Below are 18,332 nucleotides of genomic sequence, written 5' to 3' on the forward strand. Positions count from 1 at the left end.
GAGACAGAAACTGACAAATCACAAAGGGCGAGAGTGTTAGCAGTTCAGTCTGCCAACTCACCAGTAGATCTGGGTCTGTTCTTGAAAGAGAGTAAAAGGTTATTTATTCATTACAATTCTGTATGCATCTTCTGCTAGTTCTGGGATTTGAAATAGGAATCCCCAGACGAAAGAATAAGTAAATTGTGTTTACGTGATTTGTACTTTCTGGCATATTTAAGAGGTTAGAACTTACTGCAAGAACATTTCTACACCAGAAGTGTGATATTTACTGTGTCCCGGTGAATCTGGGAAAAACGTTATGCCCTGCACCCTACATTTTTTTCATCATTCACTAACAATAAAAATAATAAGTATCCAAAGTGAATTGAACAAACATCAGCCTGATATCACCAGTAATTCAATCCAAATCAATTCAATTCAGTTTTATTTACGTAGTGCCAAATCACAAAAGTTGCCTCAAAGAGTTTTATATTGTAAGTTAAAGACCCTACACTAATACAAAGACAACAGATTTATGTGTTTAAGTTCAGCTAGTTTCACTTGATATTTTTTCCTCTGGTTGCATTCACTGAAGTGGTTCCTCACCCCACCAGTGGGCCCTGCCGCACAGTTTGAGAAATAATCTTCTATCCCAAAAGCCTTTTTTGGATATGTGCAGTCCTGTGTAAAAGTTTTGAGCTGCTATTTCTTTATATCTAGCTTGCAAAGTGTCTATTGATGTATTGAAACATGTGCAAACGTACACGGAAATACAGTATACAAGGTAACCAGAGCTTGTACATTTCTAACGAGCCTGAAAGTCAAGATTTGGTGTGACCATCTTTATTCTTCAACACATCCTGAACTGTCCAAGGCAAGCCTTCTTCTGCTTTACAATATAAAGAGCCTCAAGGTGAAAGCTGTGATTTGACACTATATAAATAAAATTGAAGCTCCTCTTTGGATGTTGGCTGCCTTTTGTTCTGTTCTCTGTCATGACGATCCCACTCTGCTTCAGTAAAGTTGCGGTCCAGGCTCTGGGGAGGCCCATCCATTACTGATAGTTCTTTATTGTGCATTTATTTACTGCAAAGTCTGAAACTCTGGCTCCTTGGCGCAAAACATAAAGACATGAGGGGTGGCTCAAGACCTGTGCACAGTACTCTCTATACATGTACATCAACCTGTTTTTAATGTAATGAAGCATGAACTGCATCGTCTATGAAATGGTGCCATTTGTGGGAACCAAAAGTAACTTCAGGGAATTCCTCTGTTTCTTTGAAACTTTTTCTGGGTCTTGTTACCTCAAGTAACTCTGTAAATATCTGGCCATTTACAACTAGTCTATATTCCACACCAATGCACATGCCAGCCAGAAGCAGCAGTGTCTGTGGGCAAAGCAAGCACACACTCTGTGGACCATGGTAATGGGTTGAAAATGTCAGTGCATCTGTCCGTGCCCTCTACCTATCCTTCCCTCAAGCGTCTTCCATCCTTCTACTTTCCTTTTTGCTTTTCCATCGGGTGCTGTTGAAGGCAGAAAGTGTACCGCAGCTCTAAACTCACCATTCCTTGACCTCAGTTGTCACATTTCTTGTTTTTTCTTTTCTTGGCCATGATAGGTTCATTTATCATTCTGTCTGGCAGGCTCGCTACTTATCTATATCCTTCATTTAGTGTATACTTTATTGGTTTATTTTCAATTTTGTCACTTATGGCAGTGTCCTATTTTTCAGTCGCTCTGCAGCTCCGAGGCCAATAGTGAGTCTTTGACAAAGCATTGATGGGAGACTGAGGATTTCCCTACAAATTCTTTCTGTCGCTCACGCATTTGTACAGCAGACCATGACAACATGCGGACACATACACCGGCAGGCTATACGGCATGTAGGTTATTCCACCTCATGACTCATTTGCGTGTCACCACTTCTCCACCCCCATGCCTTCATGCCGGAGCTCCTTTTTCACTTACTGACAACCTGTGAAGCGAGAGGCCTGATTTCAGCCTGCGATCCACAGGAAGCTGCTCAACGAGTAGTTAAGGAAAGAATGGCTGCCACAGAATTCAAGTATGAGAAACATGAAAGGTCACTGATTTAAAAGCTTCAGCCAAATAAGCAATTTGGAAAAGTTGTAGTGCGTGTGATTTCTGCACAGTTAAATTCATATTTTTTACTAAACTCCAGCTGAGTAATTTCCTGTTGTTTAGTAATTCCTGTTTTTCTGCCAATCAAAAACAATGACTCAGCTGCCAAATTACCTTTGCAAGCTTTGTACTCGAGCTGTTTTTTGACTCACCTGTGATTCCTTGTGTAAGATATTTGCCTGTGACCTATTTTTTGATTTTCTTCAGGTTTTTGCCTTTCTGTCTGCGCTGGTTGCCTTGCCAGCATCCTTTGTTAAACGTTTACTCAATTTCTTCTGTTTTTTGGTGTGATCAAAGGGCTTCTCCAGAATCTGAGTTTGCTCAGTGGAATTGAATTCAGCCATTTTAATATGGATTTTTACAAATTTGAGCCAGGCGGCACACATGATTTTCTGTTCCAATCTTTTGAAATATTCAAACTACTGTAGCCTGATTTTGCCTCAGTTTTAATAATCTGTAAATCAAAGCATGACATGAAAGTCACGACTGTTTCTGTCTAAGCGAAATTACAAGTTTATAGCGGTTTGCCTCAATAGTTGCTTTTGAATGATATATTAGTTTATGCTCATACAGTTTGAATTTAAATTTGCTTTGAGGTTCTTTCAAAAGTTTAAATTACCGCTGTGCCAGCCTTTGGAGCAGGTCAGCCACTAATCTGAAGGTCGGTGGTTCGATCCCAGGCTGCATCCTGGCTGCATGCCAAATATCCTTGGGCAAGATACTAACCCCGTGTTTGCCTACTGGTGGTGGTCAGAGGGCCCAGTGGCGCCAGTGTCCGGCAGCCTCGCCTCTGTCAGTGCGCCCCAGGGCAGCTGTGGCTACAATGTAGCTTGCTATCGCCAGTGTGTGAATGTGTGTGGATGGGTGAATGACTGAATGTAGTGTAAAGCGCTTTGGGGTTCTATGGACTAGAAAAGCGCTATACAAATGCAGGCCATTTACCATTTGGACCAAGTCTGCAGTGATGATGGAGAGGAAGTGCAGGTGAGACTGTCATAATATGCATTGTCTTTCTGCAGGGGGGCATAGCATTTGAATATTAGTTACACTGAAGCATATGCATATTTAGAAAGCAGTCTTTAGTCTTTCTCCCAACTTTTGAGTCTTCTCTACGGTGGCCCTGAGAGGCCAAACAGACAGCAACTTAAGAAAACACCACCAATAAGAAAAAAGCACACAAAACACAACGGAAATAGGAAAAAACGACAACGGAAATAGGAAAAAACAGATTTCCAAAAGCACAAGGGAAGTGTTTCTGGGGAGACAATAACCCGCCGGACCAGTTGCAGGAACCAAAATATGCTAAGAATTGCTCTGGGATACGCTTAAAAGAAGTGGAGGATCTATCAGTTTTGTGAGGAAAGAAAAGATGAGAGGTAAGTGTATTAGTCTAACTATTAGCCTAAAAATCCGTCACCAGTATTATATGAATCATGAAAACAAGCCTACCATGTTTTGGGTTCCTGCAAGTGGTCCGTCGGGTTATTGTCTCCCCAGAAACACTTCCCTTGTGCTTTTGGAAATCTGTTTTTTCCTATTTCCGTTGTCGTCTTTCCTGTTTCTGTTGTGTTTTGTGTGCTTTTGCAGCGTTTTTCTTATTGCTGGTGTTTTCTTAAGTTGCAGTTTGTTTGGCCTCTCAGAGCCACCGTACTTCTCTCTACTATTCTATAATAGTATCTGGTGCAAACTCAACTTAAAGAAACTTGAATAGAGGGATCTTTGATGCTCTGAATCTCTGCCCTGACCACATTATCTGTGTTGTTTCTTGGTCTCAGGACCTTACAAATAACAGAGAGTAGGTCTGCTCAGTGCCTGCTGCTGCTGATATGTCAGGGGCTTCCATGTCAAACTACTTGAAAGCTCAGTTGTCTATTTCCACAGCCTCTGCTTTTTTCTGCTCCCATCAAGTCACAAACAGGAGAGTCACTAATCCAGAACTTTAATCAAAGGGCTAGAAAAAAACAGGGTACTCTATCTCGCAGGTGCTATCGGCAGACCTGGCACCACACTGAAGCCCAACTAGGACAAAAACTGCCAGAAGGATTGCGTGGTGGATTCAGTGACGCTGAGCTGCCATCCTGATTTCTCAGAGCCTGTTGAGAAAGCAGAGCAAGAGATGCTCATCAAAGTCACAGTGCTCCCTGGTCCCACTCACTCCAAGTCTCCTCCTTCCTCCTCTCCAGTCACTCTGACATCATTCTTAATATTCTTAATATTATGTCTGTTCCCCACACTAGGATAATCCTCACAGTGTGTAATAAATGATCATAACAAAGTCCGCTATGACTTTGCGGTTAGCATTTAGTGATGATGTCCCATGTGGAAAGTGCCAGCGATTGTTCCCTTGGCATGTTTAAGCAAATGCTATTATGCTGTTTGCAATGGCTTTGTTTTTCTCAGCATGAATTAGATGTGTTGTTGCACCACTGCGATATAGCACCTGAGACAGAGTGAGGGTGTCACAGCTGTGATGTGTGAAAACACATGAAATTATAAAAACATGTGTCTGTACTGTGGGAAAAGCTTTGACAGTAAAATGACTCATTAACCTAGGCACCCCATGACATTTACCTTGGGTTAAAAAGAGGCTTTGTTATATATTAATGTGCATTTCCTATGAGACAGTAATATTATATCATATTAATCCTTAACCTGTATAATATTTCTATTTTTATTTGTATTTTTAAATCTTTTGTATATTATTCTATTGGAACATTTAACCATCTATTTTATGCAACTTGTAGCTTTCATTATCTAGGCCTTAAATCTTATAGAATAACAACAACAGTGTAATCTGAGCATCAACTTTATGTAACTGGATATCAAATGAAGTCCCCTAATGTTATCCCCAGAGTAGGCCCTGCTATTTGTGTTGGTAATGTCTATGCAGTGGAGACCAAGGGCAGGTTCTTCATTAGTGTTTCATTAGAAAAATCACACGGCCCACCACCAAACAAAAATGTCACAAAAGCATATTGATAACTTTTCCTCTTCCACCAGGTGTAGCAGAATTGGTTCAGTTTGTCCCCAGTGCACCCTTTTTGCTTTCGTCTGACCACTACTCATGCTAGGGCCTCATCTAGGTCAGGATTTTGTCCAGGACCAGTTCAGATTGACTACTTTTTCTTTTCAAATATTTATTTATTGCTATTGTTTATTGCTGCGTCGTCTCACAGCATGACTATTACGTCATTTCTTCTTCGTCTTCTTCTGTTTTACTGGCAGTTAGCAACCCATTTAATTAGAGCAGGTAGTTGTACTGCCCTCTAGTGGAAGAGGATGTCATTGTTCTGCCCGTAACTCACGCCGATTGCTGAGAGTACTAATCAGGTGGAACCAGATAATCTTCCACGGCACACCTGATCTTTTCTCACATCACAGCTACGTGCTGTGGCACAGTGGTTGGGAAGCACTGCACCATACCATACCAAATATGCATCAGGCAGACCTCCAGGTTTTAAACAAATCCCCAGGTTATCAGAGGTTATTTGGAAGAACAATAAAGGTAAAAAGTGAATATTTGCCAATTTGACCCCATAGTTGTCAAAAAGTGCCGTTTTCCTACAGTATGAAATTATCAGTGTTAAAATTGCTTTAGGCGGTGGTTTGAAAAAGCATTGTTGCTGATGGTTGATTGTTTGTCGGGATTCCAGGCTCCAGATGCCTCCAGAAAAAAGAAGGAAAAGGAAGGTAAAAAAGTGTGATTCTCAAAAGGTGTTCTCAATTAGCACGCAACGGAAATGTAGACATACAATCAACTGAGCACATACAGCATGCTTTGAAATTTATTAGCATTTAGTAACAGTGTTAACAATAGTAATAGTAGTAGTCCAGTAATCTGAGTGTAAACTTTATATTTAGAACCAGTTGTTGTTGTTTTGAGAAAGTTTAAAGTTTAAGTCTTCAGTAGCAGAAAGAGGTGACCTGCCAGGCAAAACAGGTCCCGAATCCTAGATCATTGATTATTGCAATAAAAGGTTAGGCTCAATTTGTTTAGGTAATCAAGTCATTAGGCAAGCTGTCAATCATATTCAGTGACAGGTATGTTGATAAATAAACTATATATGGACCAAAGTGTGAACCACCTACACATTACATATAGAGGAGCTGGTCAGCCATGAGAACCCAAACCACGAAGCTCCTGGTGTACAGTTTTTGTGCTGATGTTAATGCCAGATGAAGTTTGGTACTGCAGTTATAGAGAAAGCAGAGCTTTGGAAACTCTGTGTCTGGGTTGCTGTGGTTGCTAAACACTTTTGAATTTACAGCATTATATCATATATTTTTGTAAAGGCAGGCTGGGTGGCTAGGTGCTTAATTTGTATACATGTGTGGTAACTCGAAGATAACTGGATAAAAAACATCTGAATTCAAAGATTAAGAGCTGTGGGTCAAAATTATTCTCCATGTAGTGTATTTGTTGTTAGTAACTTAAACCACACTCATTCCATAGTTGGTTTGTATCTTTACAAACTTCATATAAACCCACCTTAGAACTCTGCAGTAATGGAAGGTGATCAGACAGTAACACTGCACTTTCCCTGCACTCCTGTCGGGTTTTTGCTTGGACTTGGACTCTATTCACCTCTGTTCACCCGTTTGTTTATTCCGTTTTGTTGTTGCCGTGCAATGGCTTTCCAGAGTCATCTCCAGACAGACTGATGGGGAAAGAGAGAACACGGGGTAATAAAATGTTCCTTTGCAATTTATTTTCTTTTTTATGTTCTTCTATATTCCTTCCCCAAACCCTTTAAGTGCTTGTGGACACTGGACAAGATCAAAAGAGTAGCCATCAAAGCAAGATTGCTTCACTTGATGTTTATCTCCACACTTAGAAGAAGCATTTTGAATTAGCCATCACTCTCTGCCTTTGGGACCTTACGCACCTCTTAGGGAAAAAAAAGTCTCTTTCTGTGCGATAGCATTGCTTGGAGCTTGCCTCTTCATTTCGATCAAAGGAGGAAGAAAGACTACCGTCAAAAAGGTTATGTCAGCCTGAGAATTTCTGGTAGCCTAATGCAAAGTCTTTCAAATCAATAAGACATCAAAGCTGTCTCCTGGATTAACCCCCACCATGTTTTCTTCTGTTAAAGAAGCGTTATTGTCTTGTATTGATGCACAGAGGTTGATGGAAAAAGTGAAATTAAAGAGGACATGGCGTGCAGATCATTTATTTCCTCTCTAGCTGCGCATAGACCGTACAGTACCAATCTAATGTGTTTCTTTTCTCTGTGCTTGCAGAGCCTGAAGATGCCAATCAGGGCCCACCTGTCTGGCCACTGATTGTCTTGTCTGATGAGCCAGAGATGTTTGTTATAAGCATGGTGTGTTTCAGCAGAAGGGTTTTGCTGTCATGTAATATGAAGCCATCCTGTAGTTTAACTAACAAAAATAAAAGTATATGTAGCCTTTAGAAAGGAAGAATGTGATTCTCTGATGATTAGACTAAAGAATTCAGTACTGAGTCATTTGAAGGATCAGAGGAAATTATGTCTGCTTTTTGTGTTCAAAACTTTACAGAATGTTGTTGGAGTACCTGCCCCCAAAATTTCTGTGCGGTAAATTGAAAAGAATTTTATCTTGGAATATGGAACATCTAAGCTCAAGGCTAAAAGACTACAAGTCTTAAAATAAGATTTTGTTACTGTTCATTCTTTAAGATATGACTTAATCATGCCAATTACTATTGTACCTCAAAGCTAGATACAGTACACGATTCCTAGCCTATGAAAAATACTGTATATTAAAGCACACTTTGAGTAAAAAAGCCTTTAATTTGCTCAGAGATTTACACTCATCAAGGCATGGGATGAATTTTGAGCTTTAAATGATTTCTTTGAACTGTTCTTTTTCCAGCGTGGAATGATTGTACATCATATTGTACCTTAATCACTGTAAAAAAAATAGTAATAGGGCACAAGTTTACAAAAGTATACATGCAGACTAAAACGTACACGTTGTATACATCGAAAAAGCAGTTCAAAGAAATCATTAAAAGCCACAAACGTGTAAATCAAGTTTGAGAATAGAGCAACTTTAAGCTATCTTTAGTATTGCAAGGTTGCATGTGAGTGCATGTAATTTTAACATAATCTGAATGTAATTTGTCTGTGCTCTAGGTTAAACCGAGTGGTTACACTTTTGTTGGCTAATTCTATTAAATAAATGAATGAATAAATAAATAACTGCCAGAAAGCAGTAAAATGCTGCAAACAGTCTTTTTGTCTCAATTAGTATTTTTGACCAAACTGTTTTTTTCCCACTCACTGGCTTTTTGAACCAAGCTGGTTTGATATCTTTATTAATCAAGAGGATGTAGCCTTATCGTAATAGGATAAGCAATTAATGTGTGTTTGTGTGTGTGAGATTAAAGTGAACATCAACACGAGCTTAATGACTTCATTTCTTTTCTACTCAGACCTCATTAAAATGCCCAATAACTTCATTAATTGGTGCCAAAACCTCATTACAATCCTCCAAGACCTCATCATAGCACTAGGACAACAGTGCTATGTGACTATCATTTCAAATTAATAACTCAATCAGAAGTCACTGTACCTTCTTGTCTATAGATTACAGTGGGTTAAACATAAACACGGAAAAAAAGTAGTTGCAACAAAAGTTGATAAGCCAGTTTTAATATCAGGAAACGTATCCCTGTTACTTTATCACTTTCATCATTATCAGCAATGCTAAAAATTGTGAGGTCATTACCTTCCTTTTGACAACAATGTGCAAATTTTGTTTAACAATTCTCACAAATAGGCTCTCAATTTTAAACATCGTCAACTAATTAAAATGTTGGAACACAAGAAAAGTGAAAAATTAGCAAAAACAATGCTTTATTACTTAATACCTTAATATGTGTTGAGACACAATAAAGAAACTAGCCTGAAACAAGAACTTTTACATTAAAAGTAAAACATTTGATCCGTTGGCTGTATAGTTTTGATATTTTTTCCAATGTTTAATGATGTAACTCTATAATATTTTAGTTTTACTTTGTCTTGCTTGCTTGGATTACGGCATTAAATAGATTTTTTTTTAGCTGATATTGAGTGATTTGATTTCACATGTATTCCTGCAGCTTTGTTTTTAGTCTTTCCTTAATTGCATGTGGGCATGAACAGTGGCTATGTGGGCCTGCAGGACAAACGTGGCATCAAAGAAAGGCAGCCATCTGTTCATACCTTCTGACACCAATTGCGTGGTTGTATATGTGCTTGTATAAACTCGTCTAACCATTCAAGTGTCTTTGTGTGTTTCAGGTGCAGAACCTGGAAATTAAGAAATTTGGAAAAGAAAAACAAGAATAAGACTGAAGATGTTGTCGGCTTTCGTTGCTGTGCTTCGGACCTTCACTGAGCTGTAAGACCATTGCTTTCTGCTTTTCTTGGTTTCCTGCATGAACCATACGGTCCAGTTACTGTTCAGTCTTTTAAGTGTTTGAACAATATCCATTTTTATATTTTTGTCTCTGTGCAGCACCTTCTTAGCTTTAATCCGAGAGTTTGAATATTCAGGAATTAAACAAATCCTAGAAAGCCCCCCCATTTTCATAGGCTTAAAAGTAATTGGACAAACAGGCCTAATTTTAAATATACTACTTTTAATACTTGTGTGGAAATCTTTCTCAAACAATAACAGCCTGAAATCTAGAACCAAATGGATGTCACCAAATGCTATGATTTGCCATGAGGGGCTTCAATTCAATACAGTTCATTTCAGTTTTATTAATATAGCATTTAATCACAACAATTGCCTTAAAGCACTTTGCAAGGTGAGGTAAATACTCTACAATAATATAAACGATACTGATATCCAGGAAAATGAGGTTTCCAGCCTCTAATTTAATAGATGGCTAATGCAGGTAATTAGTAATACTTAAACTTCTATCATTAACTTGTGGCCCGTCAATTTTTCACATGTTAAGCTGCTAGTGAGGGGAGGGGCTTTGTGCCTGCTGTTTGCAGCTATGAAGAATTGTTGTTGTTGATACAGTTATAAATGTGTAGCGATCTAATCCAAGAGTAGTTTTAGTATTTATTGTCAGTATCAAAGTGACAATTTTCAGTAACATAGGCAGCAAAGGGTACCCACCATGGTACCCACATGTCACCGTTTGTAGAGGCCAAAAAAAAAAACTACCTTAATTTGCTGCTTGTTTGTTGAACTTCAGTAACTGAAAACCATGATCTATTGGCCTGAGATCAGGTGACAGACCTAGCTATTGAAGAATATCCCATCTCTTCACCTTGAAAAACTCTTAGGTTGATGTTAGAGTATGCTTTGAGTCATCAGTCATATCCACTGGCAGCCACGATGTTTGACAGATGATGTGGTTTCTTCTTCTTCCTGCATTTCTCTTCCTATCACTCTGGTACAAGTTAACCTTGGCTTCATCTGTCTAAAAATTGTTGTGAAGGTTCTTAGTTATGATTTCTGGCAAAGTCTAACCTGGACTTCTTAGTCTTGAGTGTAACCTGTGGTTCCCACCATACTGTAAACCTTCTGTATTTCCATCTCATAGCCATCTCATAACTGTAGACTATGAAAATGACACAACTGCCTCCTGAAGTCTTCTTAACTTGTTTACTTGTTGGGAAACTGTTTTTCTGTCATCATCCATTTAAGTCATCTTCTGTGGTCTTTAAGGTCTTTTTGGTGTTGCTGACCTGATTGTTCACTCCTAAAACTTTTTCTCTGTCTCTCTGAAAGGTTTATTTTTTTTATTTTTATTTTTTTCCAGCCTAATGACAGCCTCCTTCACTTGCATTGGCATTTTTTTTAGACCTCACATTTAGAGATGGGTTCTCTGGCACTAAACAGCTGCCTCAGTTTTAAACTTGGCGTCAGTTTGCTGTTTTTGTTGTGAAATAATGAGGGAACATCCCTCACTTGGCAGGCATTGTCAAATTACTTTTGAACCTCTGAAAACAGGGGCCATGTATAAATATGGCTGTAATTCCCAAACAGTTAATAAAAAGGTTTTTGCTAAACTTCTTAAATTACAGCTGCAAGTCTGTCACATCTGGATTTTTGATCTACGGTCTACTGTTGTGGTGTGCAGTGTCAAAAGCACAGAAATAAATGTGATTTATGCAGCTTGTCTGTGGTTCTGTGGAGAGGTAGTTGCTTTGCTGCTGTTAGGTATCCATATATACGTTTTTTGTTTAAACTCAGGCAGTAAAAGGCTCCTACAATAACTCAGGCATTTTGTCTCTCTTCCACGCGGGGGCACGCTTTTTTTTGTTGTTGCTCCACCTCATTGACATCTTTCTTCATTCTGCGTGTGATTACAACACTTAATTGCTTCAGTTTATCATCCGGGCCCGAGCCGGTGTTTCCCCAGGGACTTTGGTTAGGGAGACAGAGCGAGGGGAAAATGAAAAGCCAAGCACTTACATGCACTGGGAGGGCCGAGGCACATCGCTGGTCATAAAGCACTAATGGACACCAATTAATCCCATGCAAACGTACACCTATCTGGAACAACCCTGACATATTACAAAACAATAATATGATAAACTTTTCAGATTGGAGTGATAAAGGAATCAAATATTTAGAACATATACTAGAAGGAACAGAATTTATTTCATTTGACGGACTAGTTACACAATATGGGGTCAACAAGAAAAGATTTTTAGAATATCAACAAATTAAATCCATAGTAAAAAAGAAATTTAAACCGGGTCAAGTTGAACTACAAACACCACCAAGTGTGGTTCAATTTCTTACTCTTAAACCCCCCAAATTACTATCCAAAATATACAGAATGCTTTCTAAAACAGATGAATCAATATCACTTCCTATTGCAAAATGGGAAGCGGATTTATCAGTTAACTTAGACCTAAACTTCTGGTCTCAGATTTGCTTAAAAACCTTTCATCTAATTAGAAATCCCAGTCTTCAATTAATTCAATACAAAATATTACATAGAGTGCACTATACAGGTCATTGGATGTTCAAGATGGGCTTTACGTCTACCAACAACTGCTCACACTGCCAAACCAATTCACCGGACAATTATATCCACGCTCTTTGGTTCTGTCCACCAGTTCAGAAGTTTTGGCGCGAGATATGTGAAGACTTATCAAAGTGTCTGAAATGTAACATTCCAACTTCCCCCTTAGTGTGTTTGTTGGGCAGCTTAGATAATGTCACTTCAGAAAAGAATATCGCCCATATGGTTTTCACTGCCCTATGCATAGCCAAGAAAACAGTCCTCATGAACTGGAAAAATAAAAACAATCTTAATTCTAACCAATATAGAAATTATCTATTAGATTACATTAGTCTTGATACAGCCTCTGCCACCACATCAGATCAATTGCTCTGGGCTCCTTTGATCAGCTCCATCACCTAGTGGGGGTGGGGGGTCATAGTTTGGTCAAGCGTGTACGCTAAATTGGATACGATACAGAGAAGATTAGCATGGCCCCTGCGCAAGGATGACACGCAAATTCGTGAAGCGTCATAGTTTGGTCCCGCCTTCACTGTTGTGATTGGTGTGGGGGTAGGGACAGGCTTAGGGCGTCGGGGGGTTCCCCGGAGGCATCTTCCTTGGGGGGCTCAACCCGGGGTAGCGGTCATGTCCGGTTAGGGGCTCTGTTGGCTCTCCGGTGACTGTTTCCTCGCGGTTGCGTGCAGCGGGGCTAGGGGAGGGTCTGTGCTGATGGACGTGGGTTACTGACCTGGTAGCCTGGCTGCCCCTGGGTGGGTCCGGGATGGGCGTGAGGTTCTGGGGGCGCTCCGTCTCTGGGCTGGGACCCGGACCGGGCCTCGGGGGCTTGGGTCCTGGTTGGTGTGTTGCCGGGGTTGTGGGCGGGTGGGTGCATGGGGGCCCAGCCCTGGAGCAGGGTGCCGCCGGTGCGTCGAGCCACCTGGGGGGCTCTTCAACTGGTGGGGGAGATTGTCACATCTTGCAGGAGCTTTCCTCTCCTCAGGAGCTGCCTCTGCAGGAGGGGGAGATACAGGAGAGGTGGAGGAAGATCTCAGCCTGGGTGTTTATTGTCTTATGTAGTCTGGAAGATGAGTGGATGGTGGGGTGGGTGCAGTTTTCTCTGTGGTGGGGTTGGGTGGACTGTCCCAGGCTCTGTGGGGCCGGGCGGCGCTGCTGCACTGGGCCCGGTCTGGATGGGCCTGGGCCCCCTTTCCCTGGCGGGTCACGGAGTATGGGGGTGCCTCCTGGGGTCAGCGGGGGAGCTGGCCCCAGGGAGGGGTCACTTGCCCCTCCCTTCCTTCCCTCCCCATCTCCAGCTGCCTCCCTCTTCCCGCTCCACCACAACCACCCACACATGCAGGGCCTTGGAGTAGGGGTATGTCACCAGGGTGCAGAGGAGGCTACCCCCCCCCCCCCCCCCCCCCCCTCTGTCCCCTTCTGGCTGCCTCTGCCTCAATTTTATCCCACAACTTAGACATTCACATTACTCACACTCTCATTACACATACATATAGGATCTTGGGGGTGGGCACGATACACGGAGTCCAAAGTACCATCAGGGTGTACACCCCACCCCTGGCATCGTTGCCCACCTCTCAATTTTAAATACACGTAGACATTGAGGGCTAGCAGGAGGGACCATGCGCTTACCTGCTGCTCTCTGGCAGGTAGCTCCATGCCCTCCTGGGTTTTAAATGCACCTTAGAACACACATGCATCAACATTACAATGAGCGGGTGGAGGGAGGTTTGGAGTCTTCTCTCACCCCCGTTCTCTGCGACCTGCTGGAGCAGGGGGGACTAGGAGGAGGAGTTGGCCGTCCGACTGCGGTCTGGAGTGTGGAGCCTTCCTACTGCTGCGGAGTCGGGGCGGTCTGCCTCCCCCCACCGCAGGGAAAAGGGAAACACCACCTGGGTCTGGGTGCAGTTCCCCCCTCCAGGGGCGGGGGCACCTAGACCCGGTTTGTAGAGTACGCTTGGGGAGTGTGATCATGTGTACAGCGTCTCTTTATGTCTGTCTCCACGTTGGTTGAGTGTGGAGTAAGTGCATATGAGAGCATGAGGGTGGGAATGGATGTTTGTATCTGTGTGTGCCTGTATGTCTGTCTATATGTCAGGTTGGGTGTCAGGCGCCACCTCTCTGGGGACATCTCAGGCCCTCCAAGGTTTGGAGGCCTATCTCCCCCTACCACCACTTCCCCTGCCAGTGGCGGACTCCCTCAGACATCGGTGCGTTGGTGGTTCTTTGTGTCCGGAGATGGGCGTCCAGGTACACACCGGCTCACTCCTTGGCGGCCGCTTATCGGGGCCTGGAGCCTGGGGCTCGCTCGGGCCACTTCGGAGGTGGGGTGCCCCCGGCCTCTCGGCCTGGGGCTCGGTCACTCAGGCGCAGCTGGCTGCCGGCGGAGCTCACGGGCGCGTCACTGCAACTCCCCCTGGCTTCTGCTCCGCGGCTGCTGAGTGAGCCCTCATCTGGGACTCTCCTCAGCTCTTTCCGGGACAGTGGCGCAGCTGCCCCTCTGTTGGTCTTCCTTGGTCTCTTGTGTTCTGGGGGCCTCTGGATGTCTGGAGTTTTGATCTCCTCCATACCTGCTTCACGCCCTGGAGGACGGGGCTGTGGCCCCCCCACACCCTCTAGCAGATCATTACATGGAGGAACCTTTTAAAAAAAAAAAAAACAAGCGCGTCCATGCTCACAGGTGTACACACGGGTGATCACACCCACAAACTACACCCTTTTTGGCTCCTACCTCAAAGCACACTGTGTTCTGTTGATCTTACGTGCTGCACAATAATGTTTAATATTTAGTATTTACTGTCATATTCCCATATATCATTGTAATGTTGTTTATTCTATTACTCTTGTTCTCTTCTGCTTGCTTTCTTTTTTCTTTCTCAGCAGGTGATCCAGGTGATTGATAGATGCATTTTTTTTTCTCTGCCCGTTCTGTTGGTTTTTGGTTTTTGCCCTTCTCCCCCGTCCCTCTTCTCAGCTGTTTCTCTTTCCCTCTCTCTTTCTCCCCTTCTTTCCCCCAGTCAAGTCTGTCCCGTATTCATTAAGTGAAAATAAAATAAACAATAAAAGGTGAATCAAATGGACCATTACGGCAAGGCTGGGATGGTCAGTTTGGTAAAGTAATTCTGATGGCAAAAGAGCCAAACGGGACAGGCCAAAAAAAAAAAACAAAAAAAAAAACAAAAAAAAAAACAAAAAACTAATGGACACCAAGCTGCTGAGAGAGCACGGTACTCTGAGATACACCTCATCAACGGCAACAGCAGCGGCGTCTCACCAGTGCGACTTGCATAACAGGTGCCACCAGTCCCTCGTCAGACAGAAAAATAAATGGGACAGATGGTGCTAAGAGAGGGGGTTTGTTTCATGTAATATCAGAGGGATGTGGGGTTTTTTGGTGGTAACTTAACACCAAACAAAAGGACAATGTGCATGGAACAGATTTCCCTGGAATGACATAGCCATCTAGAGTTTAATGTGTCTATAAATAAGAATAGATGAATAAGGATGATAATATTGGGCTGCATGAATGTGTACTGTAGGGCAGAGAAGACAAATGGTAAAGGGCATCAGAAGCACCTGCCTCCGATTATTCTGGCTCAATCAACTGGGACACGCTGAAGTAGAGCAGAAGATAATTGCAGGTCAAACTACACTTTGGGAAAAGAACAACTTGAATGTGTGGGATACATACAGGTGCATGAATGGGATTCATTTGTCATCACTAGTCTTTGTGGGCATACGTTGGGGGCCGCAGAAAATAGACCTGAAGGCTGGTTGGAAAACTAAACTGTTTTGGCTCATGCGCCATGTGGTTTTTCATTCAGGTGAGTGGGCACCATCCAGTGTTATTTATTTCCCATAATGCACCCACAGTGACACTAAATTTTTTGTGTTCAAGATAGTCGGACAGCAGCCCCCAGGCTCAATTATAGAGCACCATTCTTAAAGCAGCTCAAATATCATTTTAAATTTGCTGACAAATGCCAAAATGTCTAACCTGTAAAAGCCTAAACAGCTATTAGATACATGTATTTGATGCAAGATGCATCTTGTCATCTTGGGTCATCTGCTGGGTTCGCAGCCTTTGTGCGCTTTCATAGCGATCTAGCTGAACAGGGAGCCGCTCGAGCTCAGCTGGGATCCTATATTACACGGCACTCCAGCTCCACATTCTAGGAGCTGTCCAAATTGTTTGGGAAAATTGCTACCAGTATTAAAGGCAGCGAGCCTGCTTTACTTTGTTGTAAACATAAAATAGTGTCAAATCAAGAGCTTTCTCCTGCAAGCGTGGCGAGCGGGGCTGCATTTCTTGCGTGGTGTGCAGGTGTGTGGTGCTGTAAACATGTAATCTGTGCTCAGGGGGCCATGTCTGAAGTAGACTAATCAGAGAGAAGATGGGACTTTAACAGCAGGTGTAAATCAGCAATGATTTTCCTTTGTATTTTTTTTCCCCCCTCTTTTCTCACCCTCTCTCAGTTTCTCTCTGCGCATGAATGAGCTCACCATTAAGCGAAACAATGCTAATGGCTAATGGTCTGTGGCTTCTGTGCTGCCCTCCCTGGGCTCCTTCTCTATGGATTTTAGCTTCCATGTCCTTCGTATCCAATTTCCTATCCATATAGATTGTCCTTCTTTTTGTTGATGATTTAACAAAGGTCAAGAAGTCTCATCATAGCTTGGTTCGTGTCCAATCTCAGGATCACTGCAAGACTGCCATACAGGCTGTGTTTCTCTTAGTTTAACAGACCGACAGAAGGACAGTCATGCTGCGCTCATGTCTACCCTCTAGTGCAAAATGTTTTCTGTAACGGAAAAAGAAAACATTGATTTTTCTGCAGAAGGACACAAAGAGCAACTTTGACTTTTCAAGCCAATGGTGGGAGGTGTGAAAGGCTCAGTTATGAGTGTTGTTCCAACATCACGCCTCTCAGTTTGCCACCAAGGTCAAGGAAACTGTTTGGAAACTGGAGCAACAGATTAAACTCCCTCACCATGATTTGTATGTCTGTAGAGAAGCTGTGATGTCATGCTGAGCAAACAAACAAAAAAAAAGGGTTGACAACCTTTTCACGAGAGGGCTTGAAGAAGAAGAAGAATGAGGTGATGGTTTTACACTTGCTGTCACCATTTCACCATGTCACCATCCTCTGCTAAACTGAACACAGCCGGTCCGTTCATTCGAACCCAGAGCTGCAGCGAAGTTCACCTGCAGATAAGGTGAACTTCGCTCAACTTCTGTCCAGATGCAATGTGATAACGTTCCTATTAAAGTGTTATTTTCCGTTTCCGATAGTAGTCTTCCGTTTCACTACTATCACAGGCTGATTCTTTTCAAGAATGTATGTAGATCAGGAGTGTCAAAGATAAGGCCTTGTAGCCGGAATCAGCTGGGTAAAGAGTCCAATCCTGCCCGACTGCATGGCTTGGGTGAAGAATGGCATAGATTTTGGCTTTTTAATGATGTTGTCTTAAGTGTTATAGCATTTGCTACATTCATACTACATCAAAGTACTATTCATTACTAATAGAAAACCAAATGACAGAAAAGTTCCTGTTTTTACTCTACCTACCTTAGAAATATAAAGCAGAGAAAGTTTTTCAGTAAGAAAAATAAACTTTGTTTTATAATTACAAGACAGTCTGGGCAACGAGCTACAATAACCTTTTCTGCACTTTATACTTTTTTTCCCTTCCAGTTCATGCCCAGTTATGTAGCACCAAATCACAACAAGAGTTGCCTCAAGGTACTTTATATTGTACGGTAAACATCCTACAATAATACAAAGAAAACTCCAACAATCAGATGACCCCCTATAAACAAGGACTTTAACAGGAAGAAACCTCTGGGAGAACCAGGCTCAGGGAGGACGGTTCTGCTGTGACTGGTTGGGGGTGAGGGCAGGAAGTCAGGACAAAAGACATGCTGTGGAAGAGAGACAGAGATTAATAACAAGTATGATTAAATGCAGAGTGGTGTTTAAACACATAGTGAGTGAAGAAGAAACACTCATTGCATCATGGGAAGCCCCGCAGCAGTCTAGGCCCATTGCAGCAAAACTAAGGGAGGATTCAGGTCACCTAATCCAGGCCTAACTATATGCCTTTAAAAAAGGGAATGTTTTAAAGTTTTATGAAAGTTTAGAATTTTAATAAAGCAGTACTTTTTTTATCGTGTAGAAAAACTTCGACGTGTGATTGAAATTGCACTTCTTTTTCTTACATTACGATATCTCAGGGTTCAAA

At 42.2% G+C, this 18,332-nt stretch overlaps 1 protein-coding gene and 1 non-coding gene across 4 annotated transcripts in view; both read left to right on the plus strand.

Annotated features, from left to right (window-relative positions):
- Window positions 1-18,332, plus strand: part of sphkap (SPHK1 interactor, AKAP domain containing) — a 128,290-nt gene that overhangs the window by 55,645 nt on the left and 54,313 nt on the right. For all 3 annotated transcript variants that reach the window (XM_085245391.1, XM_085245394.1, XM_085245395.1), the window contains exon 3: window positions 9,397-9,496. In XM_085245391.1, coding sequence (XP_085101517.1) covers window positions 9,453-9,496 — 44 coding nt within the window. In that variant the 5' untranslated portion in view covers window positions 9,397-9,452. The remainder of the gene's footprint in view (window positions 1-9,396; window positions 9,497-18,332) is intronic.
- LOC146559441 (U6 spliceosomal RNA) lies at window positions 12,511-12,614 on the plus strand. Its single transcript, XR_014888403.1, has one exon. It is a non-coding gene; the product is annotated as a U6 spliceosomal RNA (small nuclear RNA).

This window comes from Mchenga conophoros, linkage group LG14 (assembly GCF_057382185.1).
Source record: "Mchenga conophoros isolate Kocher_MC1m ecotype Shallow Benthic linkage group LG14, M_conophoros_male_GT1.1, whole genome shotgun sequence".
Taxonomy (NCBI): domain Eukaryota; kingdom Metazoa; phylum Chordata; class Actinopteri; order Cichliformes; family Cichlidae; genus Mchenga; species Mchenga conophoros.